At 42.4% G+C, this 26,848-nt stretch overlaps 1 protein-coding gene across 1 annotated transcript; it reads right to left on the reverse strand.

Annotated features, from left to right (window-relative positions):
- stox1 (storkhead box 1) lies at nucleotides 1-26,848 on the reverse strand. Its single transcript, XM_033612557.2, has 4 exons — nucleotides 26,186-26,848; nucleotides 4,775-4,927; nucleotides 1,267-3,943; nucleotides 1-591 (listed from the first exon to the last, which is right to left on the reverse strand). Exons 1-4 carry the CDS (start codon nucleotides 26,514-26,516, stop codon nucleotides 438-440), a joined length of 3,315 nt encoding a protein of 1,104 aa, XP_033468448.2. The 5' UTR covers nucleotides 26,517-26,848; the 3' UTR covers nucleotides 1-437.

Genomic DNA, 26,848 nt, shown 5'->3' on the forward strand with positions numbered 1-26,848 from the left:
TTGGTTGACATATACACTTTTATTGGTGGTAACTGCTACATGAGAAGAGGAAAAAGGAAACGCTAGGAGATGATATTGCTATTTTTAACTAATGAGGCATGTGGAGAAGGAAAACTGTACATTTATATCACAGAAAAAAATGCAGTATACCATGCATTTAACAGCACATACACAAGGTCATCGATGAATGGATAAATCATAGCATATTCCCTTTATAATTATTTACATAAAGAAATATATATATATATACTGTACATCTGTACACAGTCCCCTGTTTTAAAAGGCATCAATATGTGGGTAGGCAACAAACCTTCCTTACTGGATATGTTTCTGATGTCGCAGTTGCATAGACCTGGAGAGTCAAGCACACGGTTTTGGCCTGTTCATACTGAGCTACATGAAGAGATCCGTCTCCTCAAACAGGCGACTCGGGCCTGCTATACGTTCATGACAGGAGTCAGCTGTAGCAGTGAGCTCTGTGGTCGAATGGCGCTGCTCTTTGAGTGCAGTTTCTCCAAGTTTTGTAAAAAGCCTCTTCGCTTGAGACCCTCCAGGATGACAGTGTTGCTGGAGGCCAGACTGACACGAGTCCTGTTGGGGGAAACAAAGGGGGGCATGAGGTTGATATCGTCCATAAATATGCCCATTTGAACAAGGTGACGTGTTCATGCGCCCCATCTGTCCACCTACATACTGGGGTGCACACCAAGTTCAATGTCAGAAAAGAAGTCTTTTCTTCCTGTGATTATAACACGAGAATTTAAGTGCTGCACAGCAATTACACGTAATTATCAAAATGACTCCCTCCTGTCCAAACACTGGATGCTGTAATTGGTCTCAAGGTGTTTGTTCAGCTTACTTTAAAGGAAAAAAACATAAATTGGGAGTAAGACCAATCACAGAGATGTAACCCAGAGGTTAACTAACCTCAGTACAGTGTTTATTTTGCCTGTCTGTACAGCTTCTCCAGAATGTATTGGGATGGAGTCTGGTCGGAGAGATAAAACCTGAGCTTAAGGTGTGAACACTCACAGAAACACTGGCCTGAAGAGAATGCGCACCTGGGCTAAGGGATTAGGAGCATTTCCTTACTGGTTGTGGACCTTTTCTCTCTTCATAAAACCTTTTCATCAGTCTCAGTCTGTTACTTTCAGCAAATTCAATGGCTTTAGTTTTGGTCTCAAAGTAAGCTACAATGAAATGGAAACATGATCTCACAGTATCTTATTATAGCTGATATAATCAACTATGAAGAGAGGAACTCACCGAGGAGAATCTATTCCGCTGTCTCCTGTGATGCTCTGGTTCTCTCCCATTTCCACCACTTCCCCAGTTTCTGCCCCTCTGGCTCCACTGGGCATGCTCAGAGCGGCTCTGTGGGTCTGAGGGACACCCGTCTCACCGAACTCATCCTCCTGCACTTCCTCCACATCAGCTGCCCAGTGAGCAGATTCTCCATCGCCCTCATCGGCAGACTTGCGGACAGTCTCTGTATCTGATTCTATCTCACTGGTCTGGCAGTAGTCAAAGATGCTACTGTCTGCAACTTCAGACGGTTCAGGACAATCTAAATCAACGTTAACCTCATGTCTTCTGTCTGGCTGGATTAGTGCACCCTGTCTTGGGCTGGATTCACTTTGGGCCCCTGGTGATCTAGTCCTCTGTTGGGGATGTTGGAGTCTCCAGCTGGTTTCTCTAGATCTGGTGGGGCTGAGGGAAGCTTCCCTCCGGGTTGCTGGGGGAATGAGATCTTTAAAAGTGCTGTCCCTTGAATCTTGCATCAAGGCGACTTGTGGTTGGTGGAAGTTATAGTAGTGATGGTGGGTTCCCTGGTATTTCAAGTCAGAATCATGGTTTTGGTAAACCAACTGGTGGCCATGGTAGTCCGCTGTACCTGCTCGGTACGCATTTGCAGCATCAATAATTTCCTCCTCATTCACACACAAGGAGCTGCAGGCATCCTCATCCTCCTGTTCCTCCGCTCTCTGATAGAGCCTGTAGTCATCCTCTATGAAGAGATCAGTGTCCGTTATTTTACTGTCAGCGATCAGTTCTGGTCTTTCTTCCTGGCTCATGGTCCTTTGCTCTCTATTACTGATAGTGACGGGTCTTATCTCCTGTTGTTCCTGGGTGGCTGTCGTTTCACAGCTCTGCTGGTGTGCAGGGAGCTCTGGCTTCTGAATATCATCCCTTTGTGGGTTGGAGAGTCTGAGGGAGTGTTTGCGCTGTAAAGAGGGCTTGGGCCAGGGTAGAGTTGGGTCATAAAGGTGGTTTATGACAGGCTCGTAGGGATGGGTAGGGAGAATGGTATTGGAGTATTGGAGGCTGTCATCTATAGTTTGACTGTGTTCTGGTACAATGTTGTAATCTACCTCCTGAAAATGCCCATTTTTGCCTTCTCTCTCCCAGCTCTCTTTGCTGTTTCCCTCCCTCTGATGTCGGACCTTGTCATCTATCCGGAGCGTACTGCTCTGTGGGTAGACTGAGCTGTAGTCCAGTGGCAGCTCTCTGTTTAGCTTCATGTCTGCCTGGAGCAGATGATCGGCAATAAGGTTCCTCTCATGGACACGGTCGTACCTGTCCTCAGATGTAGGGGATTTCCCTGCATGCTCTCCGTCTGCCACGATCGCTTTGGTGCGATGCGGGTCCCAAGATTTGGATCTGTGACTTGTTCGATCCTTCCTCCCTGGCCCTAAAATCTTGCTCTCTTTCACCTCTCGTCTTCGATGCTCTTTATTGATGGTGGCAGGAATAACAGTTTCAGTTTCTTTGTTTGGATGAGTTTGGAAAGGGTTGTCAATGCGTTTCTTATAAAGAGATTTCCCTTCAACAGCTCCACCTTCTTCCACTTGATCTGGTTCATCAACAGGGATTTCCACTCTGAGCCGAGCAGGGATCAAATCCTCCCCCTCTGGATAATCGTCCACACATATGGGGGCCTTATTCTTAACCCTCTCCTTCTCCCTTTCCTTCTGCTTCTCCCTGGAGGAATGGGCCCTCCTCTTGCTGCGAGAGGCCTTCTGCGCGGACCTTCTCCCTGCCTTAGAGGAGTGGTGATGCTTGGATTTTGAGAATGCGAGGATCTCAGTAGACATTCCCTTGTCTACGCCCTTATCGTCTTTATCCAGAACCCTGTCCAACACTCTCTCTACCCCCCTCTCCCTTCTCTCTTCCATCTTCTTCATTAAGACCGTGTGGCGCGTCAGGTTGTCCACAGTCAGTTCAGGGTTGATGCGTTTGATGATGGCATGCTCCAGGTCACGGGGTAAGTTGTTCAGGTCATCCTCATCTCTCACTGGCCACTCTTCTGGAGGGAACTGGGCTGAAAATGATGCGTACTCCTTCTTTGGCTTCTCTTTCTTACCTCCATTCCTGCGAAACAAACTGAGACCAAACTTCCTCCCTGGCTTATTGTCTTTGTCTTTGCGGCCAGTGGCGTTAGTAGTGGCCGTAGTTTTGCTGACCTCACTTGCCTGACAATCTGCTGCAGTGGAGGTGGACTGATGCTGCACCGTGGGTTTGTGATCTAACGGTCGGGGCCACTTTAGGCTCTTGCCCGTGCATTCACTTATGGAAACAGAGACAGAATGCTGGTCTGGGACAGTGGAGGGAGGGACGGTGGCTGTTACAGTTGTGGAGGCAACATTAGTGGATGTTTGAGTAGGGCTGAAGCAGCTGCAAGACTTGCAGTGCGCCACTGGCAGAGTTTGAGTGCTCTCAACACAAGCATCGTTGCTCAATAGGTAAGTAATAGGAGGAGGTGAGGGAGGGTCGTCCGCTGAACCAGAAGTCCACCAGTTCTTTTCTCGGACCATGGTGTTGGTGATGAAATAGGTCTGAGGTGTAACGATGAAGTAGCCCTCGCCTGTGTGGTAAATTTTGCGCTCCTTGATCAGAGTGCCTAGAGCATTGTAGAGGATGTCCTGAGTGGGGATGGTTATCCCTGAGACACAGAAGGAGAGAAGAATGTTACTGACACAGGACAAGAAAGGTGACAAAGTGTGTCTGTTTTTAAAGTGAACATGTAATAATTCCATAAAGCAGAAGCTCAACATTTTGGAAAATGCTCTAACTTGCTTTCTGACAGGGAGTTAGGTGAGAAGTTGATACCAGTCTCAAATCTGTTGGTTAAATATGAAGCTACAGCCTGCAGCTGTTTAGATTTGCTCAGCATAAAGACTGGAAATGGGGAAACAGCTAGCACCTCCAAGAACACTGAGGGTGCATTTCATTATGTTATTATGTCTCCTTGCTTCCTTTCCTCACTTTTTAGGGTGCTTTCAGGCCTAGAGTTTGCTTGCTTTGGTCTGAATCAGGGACTCATTTTGTTATAAAGTTGCATAATTGCCTAGAGTTGGTTTGTGTTCTCAGGGCAGCATTTACAAGCAGACCAGATCAAATGCATTGCGTGAGAAAGCTGCTCTTGATTGGTCAAAATTTCCATTGTCAGTTTCTAACGACACTTTACAAGTAAATGATCCTATATATATGCTACAGTGTATATAGTATTGCATCTCACCTTGTAGCTGTGTTCTATTATATTATCTGTAGATCCCCATACACGATACTACAAAGTAAGTAAGCTGTGAGAATAAACTGTATGAATAAAGAATCGTGTTCTTTCTACTCTTTTTGCTAAGCTAAGCTAACCATCTGATGGCTGTAGCTTCGTATTTAACCAACACATATAAGAGCAAACACCCTAGCAGCACATTTACCAATATGTCAAACCATCCCACTAACAAGCACGCTGAGGTAATACGTCCTGGATTACCTGGGTGGGCTTTGCTCATGTAGTTGATAAGTGCTTCCTGGTTGACGATGATCTGAGAGGAGTTCATATCTGAGATGACCGAGCACAACACCTCAGCCAAGGGAATGAACTGGGACTGGGGAACAGGAGACATCTGCACCGGGGACAGGTCACCTGGAACACACACACACACACCAGCAGTTTACTGAGTGAAACAGGTGGGCCTGCTGCAGTACACACAAACACACCTGGGTTACAGAGGTCTCTCCCTGACTTATGTTGCCAGTGCAAACAACTCCGAGTCCTGAAGTTGACATTCCTCTCCTAACCACCTTCTAAATCATGACCAATGTGGTCTATTTATGTGAGTTATATGAACCATGCCTGACTGCTTTTGAAATTCCATCAGTACTGGGACAGACCACAGAATTCCATTACTCCCACAGAAATGACCACAGGTCTGCCTGCTGGGCAGCTCACATATCCTGCCCCCCATATCATTCGGCCCTACACGTCTAGGAGGTGCCCTTAGACAAACATGTTACCGAAAGTGAGAGAGACTAAGAAAAAAGACAGGCAGTATTGGAAACATTTGTCTTATAGTTATAAAAATAGTATGAATCTAATTCGGAATACGCCACATCAAAATACCACCAATCCTCCTCTGCAGGCTGACAGTGTTTCATACAAACTGTGGGAGCCTATTAGACAGAAGCCACAAGGCTTTCAAATCATAAAACTAAGCTGCTTTTAAGGACAACCAGACATTTTAGAAACATTTCAGTTTAGTTTCAAAAACAATCATCAGAGTTTCACACATGGAGGAACTTAATTGAAGCAACATGCAGTGGTTACATTTCTTTTTTTCTTTTCCTGCAAAGCCTATAGCGAAGAGAACAGGGGGGTTAAGATAGTAGGGCCATAAAGACTCTTCCACATCGAAAACGAAACATGGACTTTGACACAGTTGTATGTAGATGATTGGTTACATTGCAGGGTAACATGAAAGTCCATAGCCATCACTTAGGTATCTTGTTTATAGACTAGAGGCCACTAAAGCCCCGTTTCCACCGATCAGCATGGTGCAGTTCAGTTCAGTACGCTTTTTTTCCATTTCCATTGTGAAAAGTTGTGGATGGTACCAACGGAACCGTTCCTAACCATCCCCATTTTTGGTCACCCCTCTGTTTGGATCAATAGCGGACGGTCGCTCTTGCTCAGGGCATTGTGGCTGGTTTTGTAACCACTGTTCATCCCGTGGAGAGTTTTACATTAGTAAACTATAACTAGCCTGAAAATATAAAGGATGTTTTGCTGCCTTTTGCAGCAGCTGTAATCTGAGAAAAAACTTAATTCACTGGGCTGACTGTCAGCAACTTTTAAGGTGGAACATTAACTTGTAATGTTACTCAATGCATGAGCTGACAACATGAATCCATCAACACACCTTAAATTTCAGTGTTGCAACTTTTACCATTACTTTAGTTTTTATTGTCTCTCTTCTGGAGACAGAGATGTTTAGTAATGAGTGGATCTTCAAGCATTTAAAAATCTATATTAATTTCGAATGGATTATGTGAACTGTATATATTCTACTCCTCATATGGAGAAAAAAAAAGCATTGTGGAGCATCGTTCCTGTGGGCTTCGGCCGGCTGCGCTTGCCCAAGAAGGACTTAATGCACAAACCTGCTATTTTTAAATATCCCATCAAGAGAGACTCTTACTGCAGCTTGTTTGTCTTTGCTCTGAAAATATCAGTGATATGAAATGAGGTGCAGACGTTCCAGGAAATACAATGAGTGCTGGACGGAGCAGTGACACACTTATGAGTTGTGTTTGCAGTGGATACGCTTAAGGGACCTAGGGTCTAGGTACCACGTCTGAAGGGTTACTTTTGGCTCCAAAAGTACCACACCAGGCTTAACAGTACCAATATAGTGACTCAGAATCTTTCTTAATTAAACAGGAATCTTCTTTTCTACAAGTGACAACGGACTTCTCCACTTCAACCTGAATTCCTGAGAGGAAAGAAGCAAAATTTCAAACAAAGAAAGCAGACTGCAGATGCAAAATGTTGGACCCCACCAGTGTTGTGGGCAGGGACGCTGTTACTGGCCTGCCAAACTGGAAGGCTGTGTTTAGACATCACATTAGAAATGTTTCTTTTCAGCTATAAGCCTTTAGGCGGTTAGTTTCTGTTAAAATGTTGGTGTTTAGGTTAAGATTAGAGATGGCTGGGGTTACGTTCAGCTTTAATGTGGTTATGGTTAGGATAAGAATGTAGATGGAGGTTTTTGTTTCTGTGCATAACTACAGTGGGATCCCCAAGAATGCATTACAGACCCCCGAGCCATAATATAGAGGGAAAACAGGGAAATATTTGTTTAGCTCCCAGCAGCCTTTTTGAAACGGTTCTTTCTTTACAAAGCTCATTATGGTTTAAAATGTTGACATACTGACACCAAAAATGCACTAATCAACAAAACACAAAGAGTGATGTTTACTAATGAGAAGTGAGCTCATTGAGAGCATCAAAACAAACCACATCCCACTGCTGATGAATGATTAGCATCTGGGCTGGGTTAACACAAACTCCCTGCATATGAAGAGCAGACACAAGGGCATGAACATAACCTTACCCACAGGACTGGAAAATTGGGTTTAGTTAATCAGCTACACCGTATTAATGTATGGAGCATGATGCGTGAAAGACAGGAAATAAAACAGTGATCTAAGACCAGGAAGAGCTAAGAGATCTACCTGCTGTATTTTATTTACTATCAACAGTATCCAATTCCAACTTGAGTGCAAGCTTGAGTGTATAATGTGCCACACACATATAAATGAATTCTGCAACAGTGAGTTGGAGCTTCAACTTGTTTTTGTAACATTTTCCCCCATCTGATTTCAAGTTTCCAGTTCTGCTGACAACAACACAAATGTGTGAATTAAGCTTCAACATGTGGCGTGTGTGACTGTGAGTGATTCACCCGTCAGCCCGAGGGCATTCACTGAAAGCACTGCCAAGCTCACACTTGATGTAAACTAAACATTTACAACCCTCACACTTGAACCACTTATGTCCAAGGCTGGGGAAATAAACAACTAATCAAATATCTTCCACAGTAAAACACGACAGAACACACACGTACCAAACACATGCACCACTTTTTGGGTGGTGAACTTAAGGATTACTACAAATGACGCACCGCAGACAGTGGTGCCATGTTTGACTCACAAAGAGTAGTGGTATAATGTAAGTACATTTACTCAAGTTCTGTTCCTTTATATAGATAGATAAATAGATAGATGGCTAGATAAATGTTATTGCCCATCCCAACAGAGACAGAAATTCTTCTTTGACACATTCAAAACACATTTAAAACAAATATAAAAAGGGGCTGTTAAAACAGCAACTGATAAAAGTAGGTTAAAGTGCAGTGTCTATTTTAGATCATTCAAGGTGGTTACTGCAGAGGGAATGAAGGATTTCCTACACACCGAGTCATGTCAGGAGTCGCTCTCTCACAGAGTAGCGCCCCCATCAGAGGGAAATACTGTACTTTTTACTTCACTACATTTGACAGCTTTAGATAATGTACAAATTCAGATTTTTGCATTAAAAAACATACCAAAAAGTTTATTAAATATGACGCTACCCAACAGTAAATACATGTACATCTGAAATAAAGAGTTGATTTGTTGATTGAGAGAAAAAAAAACATTTGGCAAATATTCTGATACTTGCATTTTTAATTCAAAGATGGCAAACATTTCATGGTTTCAGTTTCACAAACGTGGAACTTTGCCACCTTTTCCATTTATTTATTTGCTAAACTATTCATTAGTTGCAGTCTGATATACATAAAATAGTATAACAGTTGCAGGGGACACATTTCTGCATTGAGTATGTGTACTTTTATTACTTTTTCCTGATAATAATGACAGACTTTTATTTAAGTAACATTTTCTGTGCATTTTCTTTTACTTGCAACAGTATTTTCAATGTGGTATTAGTACTTCAATTCAGATCCTTAACTAACGGATCTGAATACTTTCTCCACCACTGCCAACGTAGCCCAATATGAACCTAAAACCTGGAAAACCTAGATTGAATAAATGGTAATTTGAATCAGTAAAAAGGGGTCTAGTTGTAATAAACTACAGTGACATTTGGTTTTAATGGTCATCAGTTATCAGTCACTGCACGTCAAGCTGAGCCCACTGAATTTAGTGCTTGTCAACCTCAATAAAACAAATTAGAGGAGAGGCAGATTTACTGGGATAAAGCTGAACTTTTAGTAGTTGAAAACCACCCAAATAGTACAAAAAGGAGCTCAAATGATCACAACCTGCCCAAAACAATATTTACCGTCCAATTCTTTAAAGAGTTGCCAACAACTGACAACCGAGTAGCTTTTTCCTCCCTGAAATTTACTAGTCAAGCTGCTACTCACTCTGTGTTTTACCTAAATGTTTTATCCTCACTGAGGACCACGTTAAGCAAAGTCAGTAAAAAAAACAATTATCGGCACAGTGAGCTCACTTAAGGCTCATAAGTCTCACAGACAGGGGTCTTTCTTTGTAAAACTGATCCTATGATACACGGTGGGGTTGTAAAAAAAACAGCCATCTGCCTCCCCTCGGCTCCGACAGAAGACGTTAATCTGACTAAACCTCAGAGCGGATATCTCAATAGCAGTCTCCCTGGGCAGTGAATTAGTGCTGCCGACTTAGCAACTCATTGTTGTTAACTTCCTATAGGAATGTCTGGCAGGCTGTCCACATGGCAACCACTTAAAACCACCGTAAACAGTCAAAAGGTCAGCGAGGATATGATCAGAGGAGGGGGAGGCAGATGATTAATCATAGGGAATCAATAAACTAATGGGAAATCACTATCTGACTTAAACAATCCTCTTAGCATAGCGGCAGTTTTGTTAGACGAGTGTTTCCGTCTCTGACTGCATCCTGGTTCAAAGCAGGATATCCATTCAGACACCTGCTACCATGGTTTATACTCGAAAAGGAGTTGAAAACAGAAATACATTCAAGCAGCACTGACCAATAAATTAAACAGAAAAGTGAGACTGACAATGTAGGTGTGAGACAGAAGAAGAAAAATACACCTACAGCAGTTTATTTGTGGGAAAAGATGGTGTAATATAAGGACGGGCCCGGCGGAGGATTAGTGTTTATTGAGTCTAACATTAGCAGGCGTGACCGTCAGGGAGGTTCACTGCTGTAACCGTCTTCTCTCTGGGGGGAACAGACCTCTGTGTTCCTGTAATCTAAGACGGGGCCACCGACATCACACTCATTGTCATACACAGCATGAATACCCTGCTGGGTGCCATGGCAACCGAACTCTGTGCCACAAGGAGGAGGGAGGGGAGCTCGGGAGTCAAACCGGAGATGAGACTTGGGTTGAGTGAAAAGGAGCAGCAGTTCAATATATTCCCTTAAAGGAGCACTCCAACAAACTAACATGTCAAAGTCTGCTCGCCTGTAACAGTTAGTCCTACTCAGCCTGTAAAAACAGTATATTGTCTTCAGAGTCTGAGAAAATAACCCTGATGATGTCACCATGATGTCATCAAGGGATATCTCACTTTCAAATTTATGACAGAAGGCTTGACTTACAAACTGGAGGGGGGGTGTTAACGAGGCAGGGAGGGGTTTAAAACTGTCAGTGTGCTGTATCAGAGCTGCTTATCGGACTCTCAAGAAGCTTCACAAACCCTGTTCCCCAACATCTTCTGACGTCATATGAAGGGTGGCGTGTCTGACCATTTTTGTAACTTTCCGAAACCGACATTCACACCTACTCCCGTCATGATTGGCCCTTCGCAAAAATTTAAAACACTTTTGGAAACATTTGAACATGTCACAGAGACCAGTTGTTTTCAAGCATGACCCCACTGTAATGAAAGACATTCTCAACTTGCATCATGGGAAGTGTAGGATCCAGTGTTTTTGGAGCTCGACGCCAGTCTTGGAACTCATCTGCTATCGCCTGAGGATGATAAGCCTTTGAGGGCAACTGCCAAGATCCAGTTTAGCCAGCAGATGTCCAGACCAAAACTTCCTCTTCTGTGCGCCGGTCATTGTTCACAGTTTGATAAGCAACTTCAGACAGGTCAAGACAACATTGGCCAATCTTTATAAACAGATATTTGCATATGAATGCAGATAAATAGCAAAAAGAGAATAAACAGCTAAATCATCCTTAAATGTTAGCAGACAGAATTGTCAACTTGTTATGACTCCTTTTCCATCTTCAGTCTGACACTGCATCCACTCTTACTGATTTCTGTGAGGGACGGGGATTTGACTTTCCCAAACCAAATACTAGAGAACCACCTTTTCATCTGAATCTACAATCATTTTAAGCCCACACTGACACATAGCCATGCCAACATGGTTTAAGAGTCGAGCAGAACGAAGTACAAACAAACTACAACGTCGTCGGCGATATAGAATAGACATGACGATTAAGAACAGCCTTGATGGCAGCGTCTATCTTGTGTATAGGGGTCGCAATTGTTGTTGTTACTCCTCACTGGTTCCGGTGCACCACTTGACAACAAGTTGACAACAGTCTTAGTCCCACCCATGGCACTGATTAGTTGTTTTGTATTTTAATCAAGAAACAACTATTTCATGTCACAATGCCAGACCAATCAGTCAACTCAGTGGAGGGGGCCGATTAGAGGTCTAAACCCAGGCTCTCCACATGGACTGTTTACCTGCAGGCAACCAAAGCCTGCTCAGACATGATTGGTCAGCATTACTCGTACCACAAACAGAACACAACCAGAAACTAGAAGACTGCCAAAAACATGTCCTGTTGCCTACAGATTCTGCAGACACGCAGATATCTGTTTATAGTGATCAGCTTGAGTCATACTTTAGACTAAGAGTCAGGTTTTCTCAGCATGCTGCACATATTGTTTCTTGCATGTTCGCAGATGTTATGAAAGTGCAATACCAAAAAAGATGCAAACAGTTTAGGCAAAGAATAGTTTTTTTGTTTGTTTTCAGGCTTGTTTAATTTGATTTGTATATGAATCGAACTACAAATATTCTTCTTCTTATCCCATTAGTGATCCCATGACCTCCAAAATTCAATCCAGAGTATCTCAGTGAGATCCACTGGCATATTGCGTACTTTAAATGCCAATCTGGATTAACAGAGATGCGCTGTAATTTTACACAAGTCAGAAATTGGTCTTAAGTGGCATTCACCATAACATTAAAATAAAGTGACAAAGTCCACGCTGTGCTCTCTGCTCCATGCAGAGTGAAAAACACTGTTTCCCATGTCATTAACTTTCCATGTGAGAATAAGTTGCTGCCTGGGGGATAGAAATGAAAAATGCCTGAAGTTGACTGCTCAGATTGTGGAGATGACTGACAGAGACCTTCTCTCTTCTGTCCCTGCTCAGATCTTTTTGGCTGCTGACACTGATCAATGCCACATGTATACACATGGCTGTGATGTTAGCTGGCCACATGAGTCCCATTTCATACGTGATTGCATTACCTCCAGTCTCTTGGAGGAAAAAAAACACACACACCACAACATGCAGTACATACTGAGTCTTCCATGAGCTGCACCCTACTGCTCTGAACAGGAAGATCGTTCCATGCATCGACAGATTTTGACAGGCTTTAAACTATATTCCTGATGAATGATTTGACAGCAAAACAAGGAAAAAGACTGCACAACTGGTGACTGAATCTCGTCCTTGACCTTTCACCTTCATGCTATCACAGATAGAATCTAACTGGAAACATCAGGCCAGTTGCCACAATACCTTGCTCCATGGCCTCTCTGGAAACACACACTCACAAACGCACACCATCTTATCTCATCCTTGTAACGTCTAATCTTTAGGCTCCAGTAAGCAAACAGGCTAATCTTCTCTCTCCCTCATTAAGGACACACTGCATGGCATTCAACGTGAACTTGAGGCCTGCCCAAACTGCAAAATCCCTCCCTGTCTCCCATCGACTGAGACCTTGTGAAGAACACGCTCCAGTGAATCTGCAGTCTGTACGTGAGTTTAGTCTCCGGTGAGACAATGTCAAACATTCATACAATCAGATTTAGTGTAATGGGAAGAGATGCCAACTGTAATTTATGTCGTGACTGCCTCCGAGTCCCACAACCACTTCCCTTTGTTTTGGGTTTCTTGGTCTAATGCCCTCCCCTTCTCGTGTGTGTGTGTGTGTGCATCACACTTTTTAAAAGGGCTTTACAAGTTTGTGTCTTTCACTCCCATAGAACACACAGATGTGGGCGTTGCGGTTAAATGGCCCAATAAACTGGGTGAAAAGATCCCTTCAGAGTGCAATCACAGACCAAATGTCCCAACAACCAAACCTCGCCCAGTCTAACAACACTGCCCTTTCCTGTCCGGCATCCACTCTGAGAGCATTTGAAGAAACAGTGTATGGCCATCAACATCATATAAAGAAATATCACACTGGACGTGACTTTCCTGTATATCGTTAAAACTGTGTCGACACAGCTGCCACTTAAAAACACATCAATACCCAGTAAAATGGAAAGACTGAGCCACTGATCATTTTACAGCTGTATTGATTGATTCACAACAATAAAACCAGCATTTCTGCCCAAACACGAAGGCATTAGGTAAATATTTAATCTGGTGGTTCAGTGTCTCAGAGTGCTCATGTTTAAATATTAAGTGAAGCGTTGAAGTGGGAGGAAAAGAGTAAAATTTGGACTGTGCCCCCTTTGTCATCAGTGTTTGAGAGGAAATGCCCCTGTTGGCTGGTTTACACAGTGATATTAACTCAGATCTGATCTCATCAAGGCCTCCTGTCAGGATATAAACACTGACTTCTGAAAGGTAAAGGGAGAGACCAGGGGCAGCTGTAACATCTTAAATAAGACCGATCAGAAATGAGCAGAACTCATCAGACTCATTATGCACATTGTCCGTGATGATCCCTTTGTGCCTGCAAACTGGTGTCTCATATTGGTCAAAGTTTTTCTGTCAAGACTCATTTTTGAGATACGAACGTTTTTTTTTTTCGCAAGTATTCTCCTCATACTGTCTTAATTTCTATGAATTTCAGTTTGCCTAGTTTTGATAGTAAAATATTATACTATTATTACCTCTATTATAGATTTGAAATCGTAATAATAATGTATTTTGATGAGTATTTTGTCTAACATGTTGTCTTCATTGTTTCTAGGCAGCAGGGTCGCTTGTGTCATGGGTGGTACAGTTGAAGTTAAGTGTAACACTCTGGTGTGATCTAATCTGACACCATCAAAATGGTGTCTGGCGTACTGATATTAAAATAGATGATTTGTCGCTTTTTTTCTGCTCTGTGGTGACCGCTCTCTGCCTGCTGATGGACAAACTGATATCTCATACTTGTCAAAGTTATGTTTTTATAGTCATATAATTATATGATTAATTATACAGTTTAAATTAAACTGGAATTAATTGTTCAATGGACATTAAATTGTTTTAACTAAATGTATATTCTTGAAAATTTATAATTGTCCTTGGTATTTATGTTAAAATTGCCCCTACACGTGGGGGCAAATACAACATTTGACTTCCAGTGCTTCAATCGATGGTGACTCAAGAAGAAGAAGAACAAGAACATGGATACAAGTTTCCTTCATAAAAAATGTATCCAGATAGTTCAGGAGGTTTTTGAGTAATGACATCAAATCGTGCTCATTATTCTGCAGAGGAACAGATAAGTCAAAAAGTCAAAACGCCATGACTTAAGAAGATTCATGGGCTAAAAGTCTGAGCAATGAATAGAAACACAGGCAGGCTTTGTGTTGACTCACGTCACCATAGAAACCTTTACTGTGGCAGCGACCTGCCACATGCAATACAAAGCCAAAGAAAAAGAAGAACCAGCAGCAGAAGCATAGTGCGGGTATCTGTAATCCAGCTAGAGCCTTGAGACTCGCTTTGCCAAACCAACCCCTTGACATTTAACGTATGTTGGCAAGAGAGCATAAACAAGCTGTGACTAAGCGTCTCAAACTGACATTCATGGAGTTTACACATCTACACTCACATAGTTGGTCACCACAGATCTTGGCTGTAAGTCCCTGCAGCTGTAACGCCATTTAATAATGTTCTTACCATCTGATTCACACAACAATTTAAATAGCAGGTCATGCCATAACAAAAAAATGAACTGAACTAATGTGCAGAAACCCTGTTATCATGTTCTTATAGGAAATACACCTGTGCAGGTGTTTATTAATAGAAGACTAGTGACAATGTGAAGGTAGACAGGCCTGCACAGCACAGCCCAAAGTGCTCTCTGTAACATGATACCAACACATGGTAGTGCCAGGAGACAGGATTTAAAGGACTCCCCCCCCAATCTTTCACCTCTTCAGACTCGAAGGGCCACACCCCGACATATCTGGCTCTCGTCTGATTTCATGAACATGAACATTACCCCACAGTCTGCCAGTGCCGTTTCTGCCAGACGTCTGAGAAGTCCAAGTTGTTTAAACGTGGACCACAGCTCCTTTGCCTTTGCTCACGTACATGTTTTTCACATTTCTGTATAGAAACTATATCCAAGTCCTCTGCCTTGGCTCATGCCAGACTTGTCACAATCTTCTGAGTAACTACTTCATCTCAGCTTGATTCCAGTCCAGATCTAATGAGTTTAAGGCCGAACCCAACATTTCATCTTAATAGCAGACGTTTGCTTTAAGGGATACTCCAGAGTTTAGTATTGTGGGGCTTGGAGACGGATTAAAAAAGAATGGTCACAATGATTTCAACAGAGGTTGCGATATCCTGACCTTTAGTGCCTCGTATGAGAAAAACTCTGCATGACATCACCAGGGTTACTTTTTCAGACTCTGAAGAGTTCATTAAGAGCCACAGAAAATATCTCATTTTCAGAAACCATACAAACAAAACATGGCTTTAAATATGATTTTAACAATTTAAATCATATCTTAAACCTAATTCCTCTGTCACCATAATGAAAGCTTTGAATTTATCGCTTTAAAATATGAATTTGGGCTCAAAAGCTCAATAATTACATTAGCAGGGATCTCTCAGCTCCCTCCAGTTGTACCCCTGATATTCTGGCTGAACTTTTTTCCCTCCCTATATTCATAATTATGGATGATCTTTATCTTGATGAGTTATTCAGACCGTCTTGCAAAAATACGTATTACGTACCAGTCTTTATTTGCTACAGATGATAATGGAGCCAAGTACACCAACACGAAAGAATCTTAAAAGACCCAGCTGAAGGGACTTTAAACTAATTTGACCCCAGTGTTAGTAATAATTACCCTACAGCATGCATTGTGCCAAATTAATCAGACTCCAAACTGGTGTCTGTTGTTGAGAAAAAAAATTAAAAACTTCTCTATATAAGCTTTTCTGCAACATGCGATTGGAAGCATCGATGGCTTAATAAACAGACATTAAATCACTTAGTAATTACTTTTGTGTCTACTGCTGATGAAAAGATAATTGCATAGTTCACCTTAATATGTTTAATTTAAGACAAGTAAAAACAAACATGTTCTTTGTCCAGATGTTCTGCTGATTAACTTACCTTCAAAGTAAATATATTTCATCAATCGGGAATGCTAAATGATTAATGGAATTTGTAGCTCTCGCACAAGCTGAATAAATCCTTTAGGGTAGTAAATTCTACTTGAAACCAAAGCAGCATTTCAGTACTTTAAGGAAATAGACAGATCAGTACATCTTTAAAGTAATATTTTACAGAAAGGCACTGAAAGGCCTGGATGGTTGCTCATATTCTCCCTCTGCATAAAGAGGGGAATAAAAGTCCTATCAATAATCATCCACCCCTAAAAACCTACACAATGCTGCTATGTTTGCTGATCCTTAACTATGACTCAGTCAATGATTCCCTGATGTTGTTCAGACTCTTTGGCTCTGATTCAGATGTGTGGGGCCAGTTTCACAACTATCTTACTGACGGATATCAGTGTGAAAAATGTGCTCTGTATTCAATCTTTTTTGTGTGTGTAACAGGAGGTGTTCCCCAAGGTTCAGTATTAGGCCCTGTTGTGTTCACTACTAAATTTCAAACACCTGTGCGGTGTGCATTTTTCTGACACTTCTGAGCTGTTTCAGTGACGATAAAAACTAAACTGTGCTCGGGCATTTCACTCTCAACCTAACCACTGAGGACAGAAATAGGCAGGAGCCCTCTAGTTTCCCAGTTTGGTCTAATTTAAAGAATCAGGTATTTTCACCCCACTCCATCCATGTGGCTTTTCTCCACTGACACCCTGCCACCAAAACATATATACACACAATCTGAGAGGGTTCCCAGCAGGTCCACACCCCTTAATCAAGAGTGATGGCAGTCATTGGTTGCAGATGAAACCCATTTCCTTTCATTTAACCGAGCTTGAGGTGCAGCAGATTCCTGCATTTTTTATCCCAGTATTCAGAGCAGAGCCCCAATCCAATGTCTGCCATATGACCCATTGCTTTTTAATGCCCTGTAACTGGTCAGCACACAGCTCCGCCGTCGTCCCCAAAAGTATCTTTCCCTTGTGAAATACAATAACACAGCACTTGGCTATCGCAGAGCCGACGTTAGCATACCAGCACACTTATCAATGCTAAATGAAGCAAAGAAAACATCCTGTCAGGAAACTGAAGAGTAATAGTAATACCAAATTTAATGCAATATAGCCTCACTCCTGTGTCGACCTATTTGTCTGACCAGAGCATGAATGAAGTTAAATCCCAGGAGGGGAAACCCAAGCGGCCGCTGACAGGGTGTATAAGCTGAGGGATACAGAGGAAACTCCTCGACTGTTGTTGTTGGCACCGCTCCACCCCACCGCTACGGGTGAGCCCAAAATTTGGGTCGATAAAGAGGCCGACGTGCCTGATTCGCACCAGGGGTGAGCTTCCTGCTTGATGGGAAAGGATGTGGCTAACAAATGATGTGCTGAGAGGCATGCACGCACACGCACAGTCTGTCACACATGTGAAGGCACTGCAGAGGGTCACGTCTGAGAAGAAAGGTCAAGGTTTTCTCATATCTGAACTGTGTGCTAAATATTTTACAAGCGCAGGAAACAGAAAGACGTTTCAGATAAATGTGGAGGCATATACTTGGCACTGGCAGAGTAATACATAATAAGAGCGATGCTTGTGTTGTAAGACTGCAGCTTATTAACTTACACCAACAATGCAATTTGAAATGCAATCTAAAAGTTGAACAAAGCTGCAGAGGCTTATTTTTTCTCCATTACATTCAGTCAAAAACCTTTCATGTTACAGTCTAATTAATCTCCAGTCAACTCTTTATTTAGTGTAAGTGAAATTGGGTTTTCTTTGATCTACCAACCAAAAACAGCCAGACATAAGAACCTCCACACGGCTGTGTACCAACAGATTTGGGGTATGGTTTCCAAAAAAAACCCCACCTCTGTTTTTGTGGGGAGAACAAAATTGAACCAACCGCTGTCATAATACAGACTCTTCATCATTTTGAGCCTGAAAAACAGCAACATAAATTCTGTGTAACAGCTTAATGTCATACTATCAGTGTCGAGGGAGCTGGAGAATGATTATCTTTAACCAATATTGTGTGAGGGCAGCTCAGATGTAACTGTGCAGAGCGGAGCAGAGCTCAAACAAATGTGCTGAGCGTTTCCCTTCATCACCAGAAATAACACACAGACAAATACATCAATGAATCACGGGGGTTCTTTAACTGTGTCCTTAGTAAAAACACATATTATTGTACCCCCAGGGGCACTCCTACAGTTGCCGGGGATACGTGGAAACCTCAACAAAACAATAGATATTGTGACATGATTAACATACATCCATATTTGAATTAAGGAGGAAAACAAGCTGAAAATGCACAAGCACTAATAAAAACAGTGCATGAAAACAACGTGTGCAAAGAAGTTCAGATAAATAAAGTAAAAGTGATGAAAAGATGTTTGAAAGAGTTAAAAGTAGGGGTAACACTTTGCAGGGTGTCTACAGGTATCAGACAGTTTAATTTAATGCTTTTTAAGACCAGTTCAAGACATCTTTTAACTAAGGAGGACAGATTTTTGGACAAATCATGTTTTACTTATCTTAGCGTTGCAGGTAAGCATTGCAGGCAAGTAATATGTGGTAATATGTGGTCTTAACTGTCAAAGGTAGGTGTTATGTAGGAGTATGGTTATTAGAGTGAGCTAAGTCAATCTACATTTTGCCAACAAGTAAGTGCAAGTATGAAGTAAAATGACAGTTATAGTTTTTTAAAGATTTCGAACATTAGAAATGTGGACTTCTACAGAGACGGGCTCCACTCATTTTCACAAAAAGAAATTAAAAAATGGATAAATGAAATTACATAAAATGTTTGTAGTAGTTAAGACCTAACAAATTCAAGACTGTAGCATTGAATTTAAGACTTTTTGAGGACCCGTAGACACCCTGTGTTAATATGGATAGTCCACCTAAAGATAGTTTAAGGAGTATTTCTAACATTTTAACAGCTTATTAGCTGAGATCAGTGGCGTGGTGAAGGGTATACGCAGGTATACTGGGGTACCCATCTCTTTTTCCCGGCATTTACAGTTCACCCACCCATTGGCCAAAAAGCCATTGAAATATATAGGAAAAAATACCCTCTGTATCCTAGGTAACTTGCCCATCTGAGATTCAACAATTCAACTGTTTCACTTTTTTCTGTTGATGTTTAACAGACTATCTGTATATGTGACAGTTCATAAATATACATACATATATTCTCAGAATAATTCAGTTGAACTTAAATTATTCTGTCAACCTATGCAGCACAGGTTAAAGAATAGTTCAACTAAATTATTCTGAAAATATGGATTGAATTGTCACACATACTCTCTTGATGAACATCTACAGACAAAGTGAAACAGTTGAATTGTTGAATCTCAACTAAAAAGCTATTGAAAAGTTACAAATACTCCATAAACTATCTGTAGGTGGACTATCAAAATAAAGTGTTGCCACTGCTGCTCTCTGGAAAGCACTACAGATCATTCAAAACCCAGAAAACAGACTCATTTGCAGCTTTTCCCCACAGCGATAAGGTCTTTGAATGACTTCAAACACACAGGATGATTCTTTTTTATGAGTATAATTATGACCACTAATTTATTGTTTATTATTGTGTGGATAGGATGGTTGAATGTATGGAGAATGTGTTTTTTAACTGTCAGCACCTTACAGGCGTAGCACTCCCAATTTTGTTGTAATAGTTAAAATGTTTGGTTAAAAGTAATGAATCGTTCAAACATCCAGCTTTTGCCAGTCTGGTAAAATGCAAACCTGACTGAAGCAACCTAAATATTGATAATTCCATAGTATGAACAAAATTATTGTAGTAATATCCACTTTTATAGTGTTAAATTACATCCAGTTTATAGGAAGATATTTGGAAAATTAAATGTCAGACAGAGAAGGTTTGGAACCAGTGAAACCCCTAAGACAAGCTGAGCTGACCAGTGACTGAAGAACACCTGGATACTGTATTGATGTTTGTTGCTTTATTTGCCGTCTAACAAACCCTCTGAAGCCAGCTGACCTCGAGGAGGCTTGTAAGCAAGAAGGTTGTGACCTCTGACCTGTGCTGCTTAGTTAGGACAGGGTGGGCCATTTAAAACCAGTGAGGGGGTGTCATGGTTAATAAGCAAACATCTGGAAGAGTTATGACCATTAGTGAAGCACTCTGAGACTCTGACAAAATACCCTCATGAAAGAAGACACCCCGTGTGTGAAAACGCAACACTTTCAAGTGAAAAGTAAAGAGCAGGAACGAGGCTCTCTGAGCCGACGAGCTCAGGAAATGATCTCAAGAGTAAATGAAGCATTTCAGGAATGCTTCACCACCTCATGGTATGGTGAGTTAAATGAAACATACCATTTAAAAAGGAAACTTGGAGCAGCATAGCCGCGCCTTCTCCAAAAATACACAGAGGGAAACCTACAGTGTGTCCAACAATAGCCAAAAAAGTGTTTTCCATGGCGAAAGTGAGAGGCCTGTCCAGAGGACTCATTCATGTCCATAGTCAAGGAGGACGAGGGCAGTTTACGAAGCTTTATGTAGGGAGGACACAGGATACCTCATTACACCACTGGCTGACTCCATATAAATGTTTCAGCTGCGGATGCACGCTCATCCTGCTGCAGGGACAATAGCGGGACTCTAAATAATGCAGAACCAGCTAACAGTCTTTATGAAGCCTCTGGTTTCAACAGGAGAGCCTGGATCGTCCTCCAGCTCTAGCTCCATAGTTAATGCAGAGACACTATAAAGCTACAAGTGGTCATTTTTATAAGGGTAACTGTGTCCAATTTGCTGAAACTCTCACTATATTCTGAAAAAAGTACAGGAGACAAATGGTCGGTAAAAAAACATCCTGTCCCTCTTCCTCTTCCTACTGCTTCTAATGGCATTTGCTAGAATCAGACTGTGGCGCACCAAAAACAACCAATCAGAGCCGAGTCTCTGACGCAGCTGTCAATCACTGCTCGTGAACTGCGGTCAAACTAGGCAGCGGTTAGCATTGTTGTCTCACAGTAAGAGGGTTCAGGGTTCGAACCCAGGGTAGAGGAGCCCTTCTGTGCAGAGTCTGCATGTTCTCCCCTTGTCAGCGTTTCTCTGTGTACTCCGGCTTCCTCCCACAATCTAAAGACATGCAGGTTAACTGGTGACTCTAAATTGTCCGTAGGTGTGAATGTGGGCATGAATGATAGTCTGTCTCTATGTGTCAGCCCTGTGATAGTCTGGGGACCTGCCCAGGGTGTACCCTGCCTCTCGCCCAGCTGAGAGAGGTCCCAGCACACCCATGACTCCGGGGTTTTGCGTTACAAGGTAATAGAGTGGGCAGAGATTTTTATGTGAATTATTGCAACACTTAAACCATCTTAACTAGTTTGGTTTAGTAAAAGAAAATGACCCAAGAAGTGGAAGAAGTGGATTACTCATACATCATTTTGATTATTGTGGCATATAGACACTGTTTCTTAAACTGGGTTGATGTTTTAATTTTGTAAATGCATTAAAAGAAGGAACCAAGCTGGACACAATGTACTGTATCTATGAGCAAACAGAAGTGCTGCTATCAGTGGTGGGAAATTAAATTTAGCTTCATTTATTAAGGCAAAAACAAACAAATCTTTCTTCTCATATTGTGTTGGCTGCAGGATACCTCATCCTGATTATTAAAGAGTGATATTTACTCAAAGAGGGTTACTGTAAACCATATCTAAATCTGATTATTAACAGTATTCAGGTTACACTGTAAATGCAAACATATGCCAATACTTTCAGCAAGGAGGACATCTACTCACACTGACCATTAATGAAATTACTTTCACGGTGGAGCTTCAGTACTATCTGTAAACAACTGCTTAAAAGAAGAAAAGGGATGAAGAGACAATCTCAAGTAAAAAAAAAAAAAACACCCCGCAGACGTTTGTGAGTCGAAGCGGAGAGGTCAAACCCAGTACCAGTGGGCCCCATTCCCACAAGGATAACAACGAAGCCTGTTCATACTAACTCCTCACCCTGTCTGTTTACCTCCACCTAACCTCACCACAATCCCTTCCTCCATCAACCCTCCCCACGTCCCACGCACCTCCTCTTCCGCATAGTCTCTCCTCAGAGGAGGCCCGGAGGTGGCCGCTCGGCCAACAGCACAATCTGTCTTCGCTCAGGCCATTAGCGCTGATAACCAGATAACCAGGAGGAAGTGGCATGAATTAATCAAAGTGAATGTGTCCGTTTGTCTGGAAGTTTTGATTTACATCGACGTCTCTGGTTCATTGTAGCTTAAAGAGACAGTTCACACTTCTTAATTACCTGTAGTGCTATTTATTAGTGCATATTGTTTTGGTGTGAGTTGCCGAGTGTTGGCGATATTGTTCATAGAGATGTCTGCCTTCTCTCTAATATAATGGAACTCGATGGCACTCGGCTTGTGGTGCTCAAAGCACCAGAAAATACATCTGAAAAACCCAGCACCAATGTCTCTCTCTCCAGAAATCATGACCAAGTTCCTCGAGACATACCTTGCTGTGAGCAGTTTCACGTAGGAACAATTTTCTGTCTACCACACTACACCCGCCAACTGTATCACCACTCAGAAGGAAGCGTGCATCTGCTACTGCAGCTAGTAGCTGCAGCATTACAGCTCAGCTGAGGAGGACGCCATTAATGTTTACATCTTGTACTGTCATGAGTGCAAGCCTCTCGCCCATGAGTAGATGCGCGCTTCCTTTTGCACGGTGATGCGGTTGGCAGGTGTAGTTCAGTACGAAAGAAAATAGTTCCTACATGAAACTGCCCACAACAAGGTCTGTGGATTATCTTGAGTAACCGGGTCATGATTTCTGAAAAGAGACGTTGCTGTTGGGTTTTTAAAATGTATTTTTGGCACTTTGTGCTCCACAAGCCGAGTGTCATCTAGTTCCATTATATTCAAGAGAACGCAGACATCTCTACAGCCGATATCGCCAACACTCGGTGACTCACACTAAAAAAAATCTAGAGTGATAAAAGCACTACAGGTGAGAGGAAAAATATGTATTTTTGATTTGGGGGTGAACTGTTCCTTTAACATCTTCTAAACTAGTTCCTTTGCTTTCCTGTAAAAATCCTCCTCACGTCAGTGAAGTCACGTCTCAACCTTGCTCTGACCTGGGAAAGGAAATAGGGCTGTTTGGAATTCAGTGTAGCCCATAACTCATAACATTTCTGTTTTCTACCTGACATATTTATATCAGGACAATGTCAAGGCCTTTAAGTCCATGCCTAATATCAATCTAGGAGTCTGACTTCAACAGTCCCTCACTGGCCATGAAACGGAGGGACATTAATCCTGGGTAACAGAGAAGCGGTGGTAGTCGGCAGCCAGTCGCACAGTGATTCACTGCTGACCAATTCTCAGTGAGAAGGCAGTAAACCAGACTCTGACAGCCTGCCAGCGCTGATCTCCATACAAATTGCTGCGGTGTGAGGCAAAGGATTTGTTAAGGAGGAGAAGGAGGTGACATGTCCCGACACACAGACGTGTTTGCTTACAAGTTTCTGGTGTGAAGCTCAAACATCAGATATCGACGCCTGCCTTACATCCGAGTGTGAGCTCATGCGTGTCTTCGTGCACCTTTGAGCTGTGCATAACAATAAGCTCTGCATCACCTTCAGCTCATGTGGTGTTTGTTTGTAAAACTGTCTCACAGTGGGATGGCATGTCGGCCTCCACCTCCCCCCTCCCTCCAACGCTCCACACCCTCCTGGGTCTCCCCTTGTGTGGTCCCCTCCTCCCCTTCACTTCGCATTCCTCCCTTTACGTGTCCGTGCACTGCTCACTCTGGCTGAGCAGACGGATTGACACAAAGTCAGCAGGTAGACAGTGTGCATCCAGACAGAATAACACAAAGATAGACACATTATTGGAAAGACAGACCCTGAAACAGGCACAAGACAGCTGGACCAAATGGGAACCCAGAAGCTAATGTGTGTGTGTTGCTGGGACACTGTTTCAACAACCAAAAGGAAAATGCTGCAGCCCAACATTTGGAAAACCTTCCTCTAACACTACAGCATCCTGCATTTTTTGAATTTTATGCTATAATTGTGTACGTTTTCAGTCAAAGGTGGTGCTTGGTTGCTGAAACATTTCCCTCAAATATATATTTACAACAACCTAGAGTTCAGCATCTTCCCTCTGAAGTAAGAAAAAAAATGTGAATAACCTGGTGCATCTCTAAAGAATACTGTCATTAGGTGCAGAACCCACACAGGGTTGTCATTTTCTCCAGCAGCCGGTGCTTTCAGGCATTTACAGCCCATGAGATCATGCCATAGGAGGCTGCATAAAGGTTTCCATTCATTGTTTCTGTGCAGCTATATGCTGCTTTAGAACACTTCCAAGGAGGAGAGCCTTGAGACGGGGAGCAATTAGAAGTAATTACACAGTATACAGAGCTTTGTTAACAAGCATTGGTAAACATATCACTGTGTCCACAACAATGGGAAGCAGATTGGTCATGCAATCCTCTCAGAGCTACAATTGGTAGAAAGGAGATTTAAGGAATATCATGTCTCAGGAAAGGGCATAGGTTTCATTTTAACATTGGGAGGGACTCACATTAAATGGGAGGGTTACATTTGGGTGTATTTTAATGCATCTATTTGTACCTTTTCTGCATCAACTTATGGGGTAAATGTCTTTGATTTGAAATCCTCTGCTACTTTCACTTTTTTATTGAAGGGCATGTGTCACCGCAACTTCCTGAAATATACACCTACACTCTCAAGCAGCAAACACCTGTGGTGCTGAAAATGATTTGAAACACATTTTACTCCTCATGATGACAGAACATGGCCTCTTTTAAAACATTTTTGCAGGAGAAGAATGCTAAAAAAATCAGGGAGGCTGCGTCAGTGAGGGGGAAAAAGATATCACCTTGTCATTCTATGTTTTTGAGAGGGAGTTTTATACCTCTACACTTTGCAACATCTAAGAAACAAGGTGACCAAGCAACAAAATAATGTCCAAACCTAGAGTCAGAGATAGGACACACCAAGAACAAACTATAGTTGACACCAAAAACACAACAACCTTTGGTTAAAACATTGGTTTGACATCAGATTGAACCAAATTTAAAAACATATTTTACCCCTCCCAATGACAAAATGTGGCCTCTTTTCAAATTATGCAAATTTTTAAGGAGTTTTGCACAAGAATAAAAGGTGCAAAAACCGCGGGAGGCTAAGTCAGTGATGTAAACATGAGGAAAAAGGAGATATCACCTTGTCATTATTTGTTTTGTGAGGGAGTTTTATACCTCTACACTTTGCAACACCCAAGAAACAAGTGACCGAGGCACAAAATAGTGTCCAAACCTAGAGTTTGAGACAGGACACACTATAAACAAACTATTTTTGACACCAAAAACACAACAACCTTAGGTAAAAACACTTCTCACATCAGATTGAACTGACTTTAGTAGCCAGTCTTGATGAAAATCCAGAGGAACAGGAGGCAGGGTGTTAAACTCTGCCAGCTCTGTGTTAAGCAGAGTTCATGGCTTTCACACGTATCTCTCAGTGTTGTAATGTTGTTACTGTGTGACTCTACAGTGTCCCCTAAAAGAGGAAAACACATTATGCTGTTGCATGACTGTGGTTGGTGTCCACTGTGGTGTTTTTATTTCCTGTGCCATCTCTGCCACCTGTAATACTGCTGTTGTGTGTTTGCACTGCAGCATATATTCTGTTACAGGATTGTTTCAGGTGACTTTTTGCACTCCAGATATTAAGTTGTATGACTACTAGTGTTTGTTTTAGATGATAATATCATTGTTCATTGACAGGTGTTACATATGATGTTACATACCGACAGCTTTAATGATAAATCCCTTTGGGGACCTCAGAGCCCTGCGCATCCACGCTTCTCTCAGCACCTCCAAGTTGTTCGCGTTCCCTTGAATGAAAAGCACCCAGTTTTCCATCCATCCCTGAAAGTACACCTCAGCGATGGCTTTAACGAGTCTCTTATTCCAGAAACTGCGCAAGTTCTGCGCCTTGAAGTCCGCAAAAATCTCCTGGCCAGTCGTAGTGTTGGCATTGAGTTTCCCTCCGCCGGCGCGTAAACTCTCCTCGTCCGGGCCGAAGACCACGGCGAGCGAAGCGGCGGAGAGCTGGACAAACCGCGACGGGTGAGACATTTCTGACTCCTTTATCGGCTCCAGACGGGAGCTAACATACTAGAGATGAAAATGCACTTGTTAAAAGAGAGTTCTCCTCTCGGAAAAGCCAAATAAACTCCGTGTTTCGCCACGCATTCCACCAGTGAGTGTCTGAGTCCTGCAGAGTGTGAACCGAAGGCGCAGTGGACGTCCGACTGGTTTCTCTCGGCTGCAGGGAGACCAATGACGGTGGCAGAGAGGAGGAGGAGGGCTCATCAGCCTGCTGCTGCTGCTGGGTCACACAGGTAGACCTCCCACTACCTGCTCACCGGTGTGTGTGTGTGTGTGTGTGTGTGTGTGTGTGTGTGTGT

This window comes from Epinephelus lanceolatus, chromosome 17 (assembly GCF_041903045.1).
Source record: "Epinephelus lanceolatus isolate andai-2023 chromosome 17, ASM4190304v1, whole genome shotgun sequence".
Classification (NCBI taxonomy): Eukaryota; Metazoa; Chordata; class Actinopteri; order Perciformes; family Serranidae; genus Epinephelus; species Epinephelus lanceolatus.

Bases quoted from the DNA above. Each gene is read 5' to 3' on its own strand.
- stox1 (XM_033612557.2), bottom strand. From the start codon at position 26,516: ATGTCTCACCCGTCGCGGTTTGTCCAGCTCTCCGCCGCTTCGCTCGCC. The intron at 4,928-26,185 runs GTATGTAACATC...TGTGTGTTCCAG, and splicing joins ATTTATCATTAAAGCTGTCG to GTGACCTGTCCCCGGTGCAG. The intron at 592-1,266 runs GTGAGTTCCTCT...TTCCCCCAACAG, and splicing joins AGCGGAATAGATTCTCCTCG to GACTCGTGTCAGTCTGGCCT.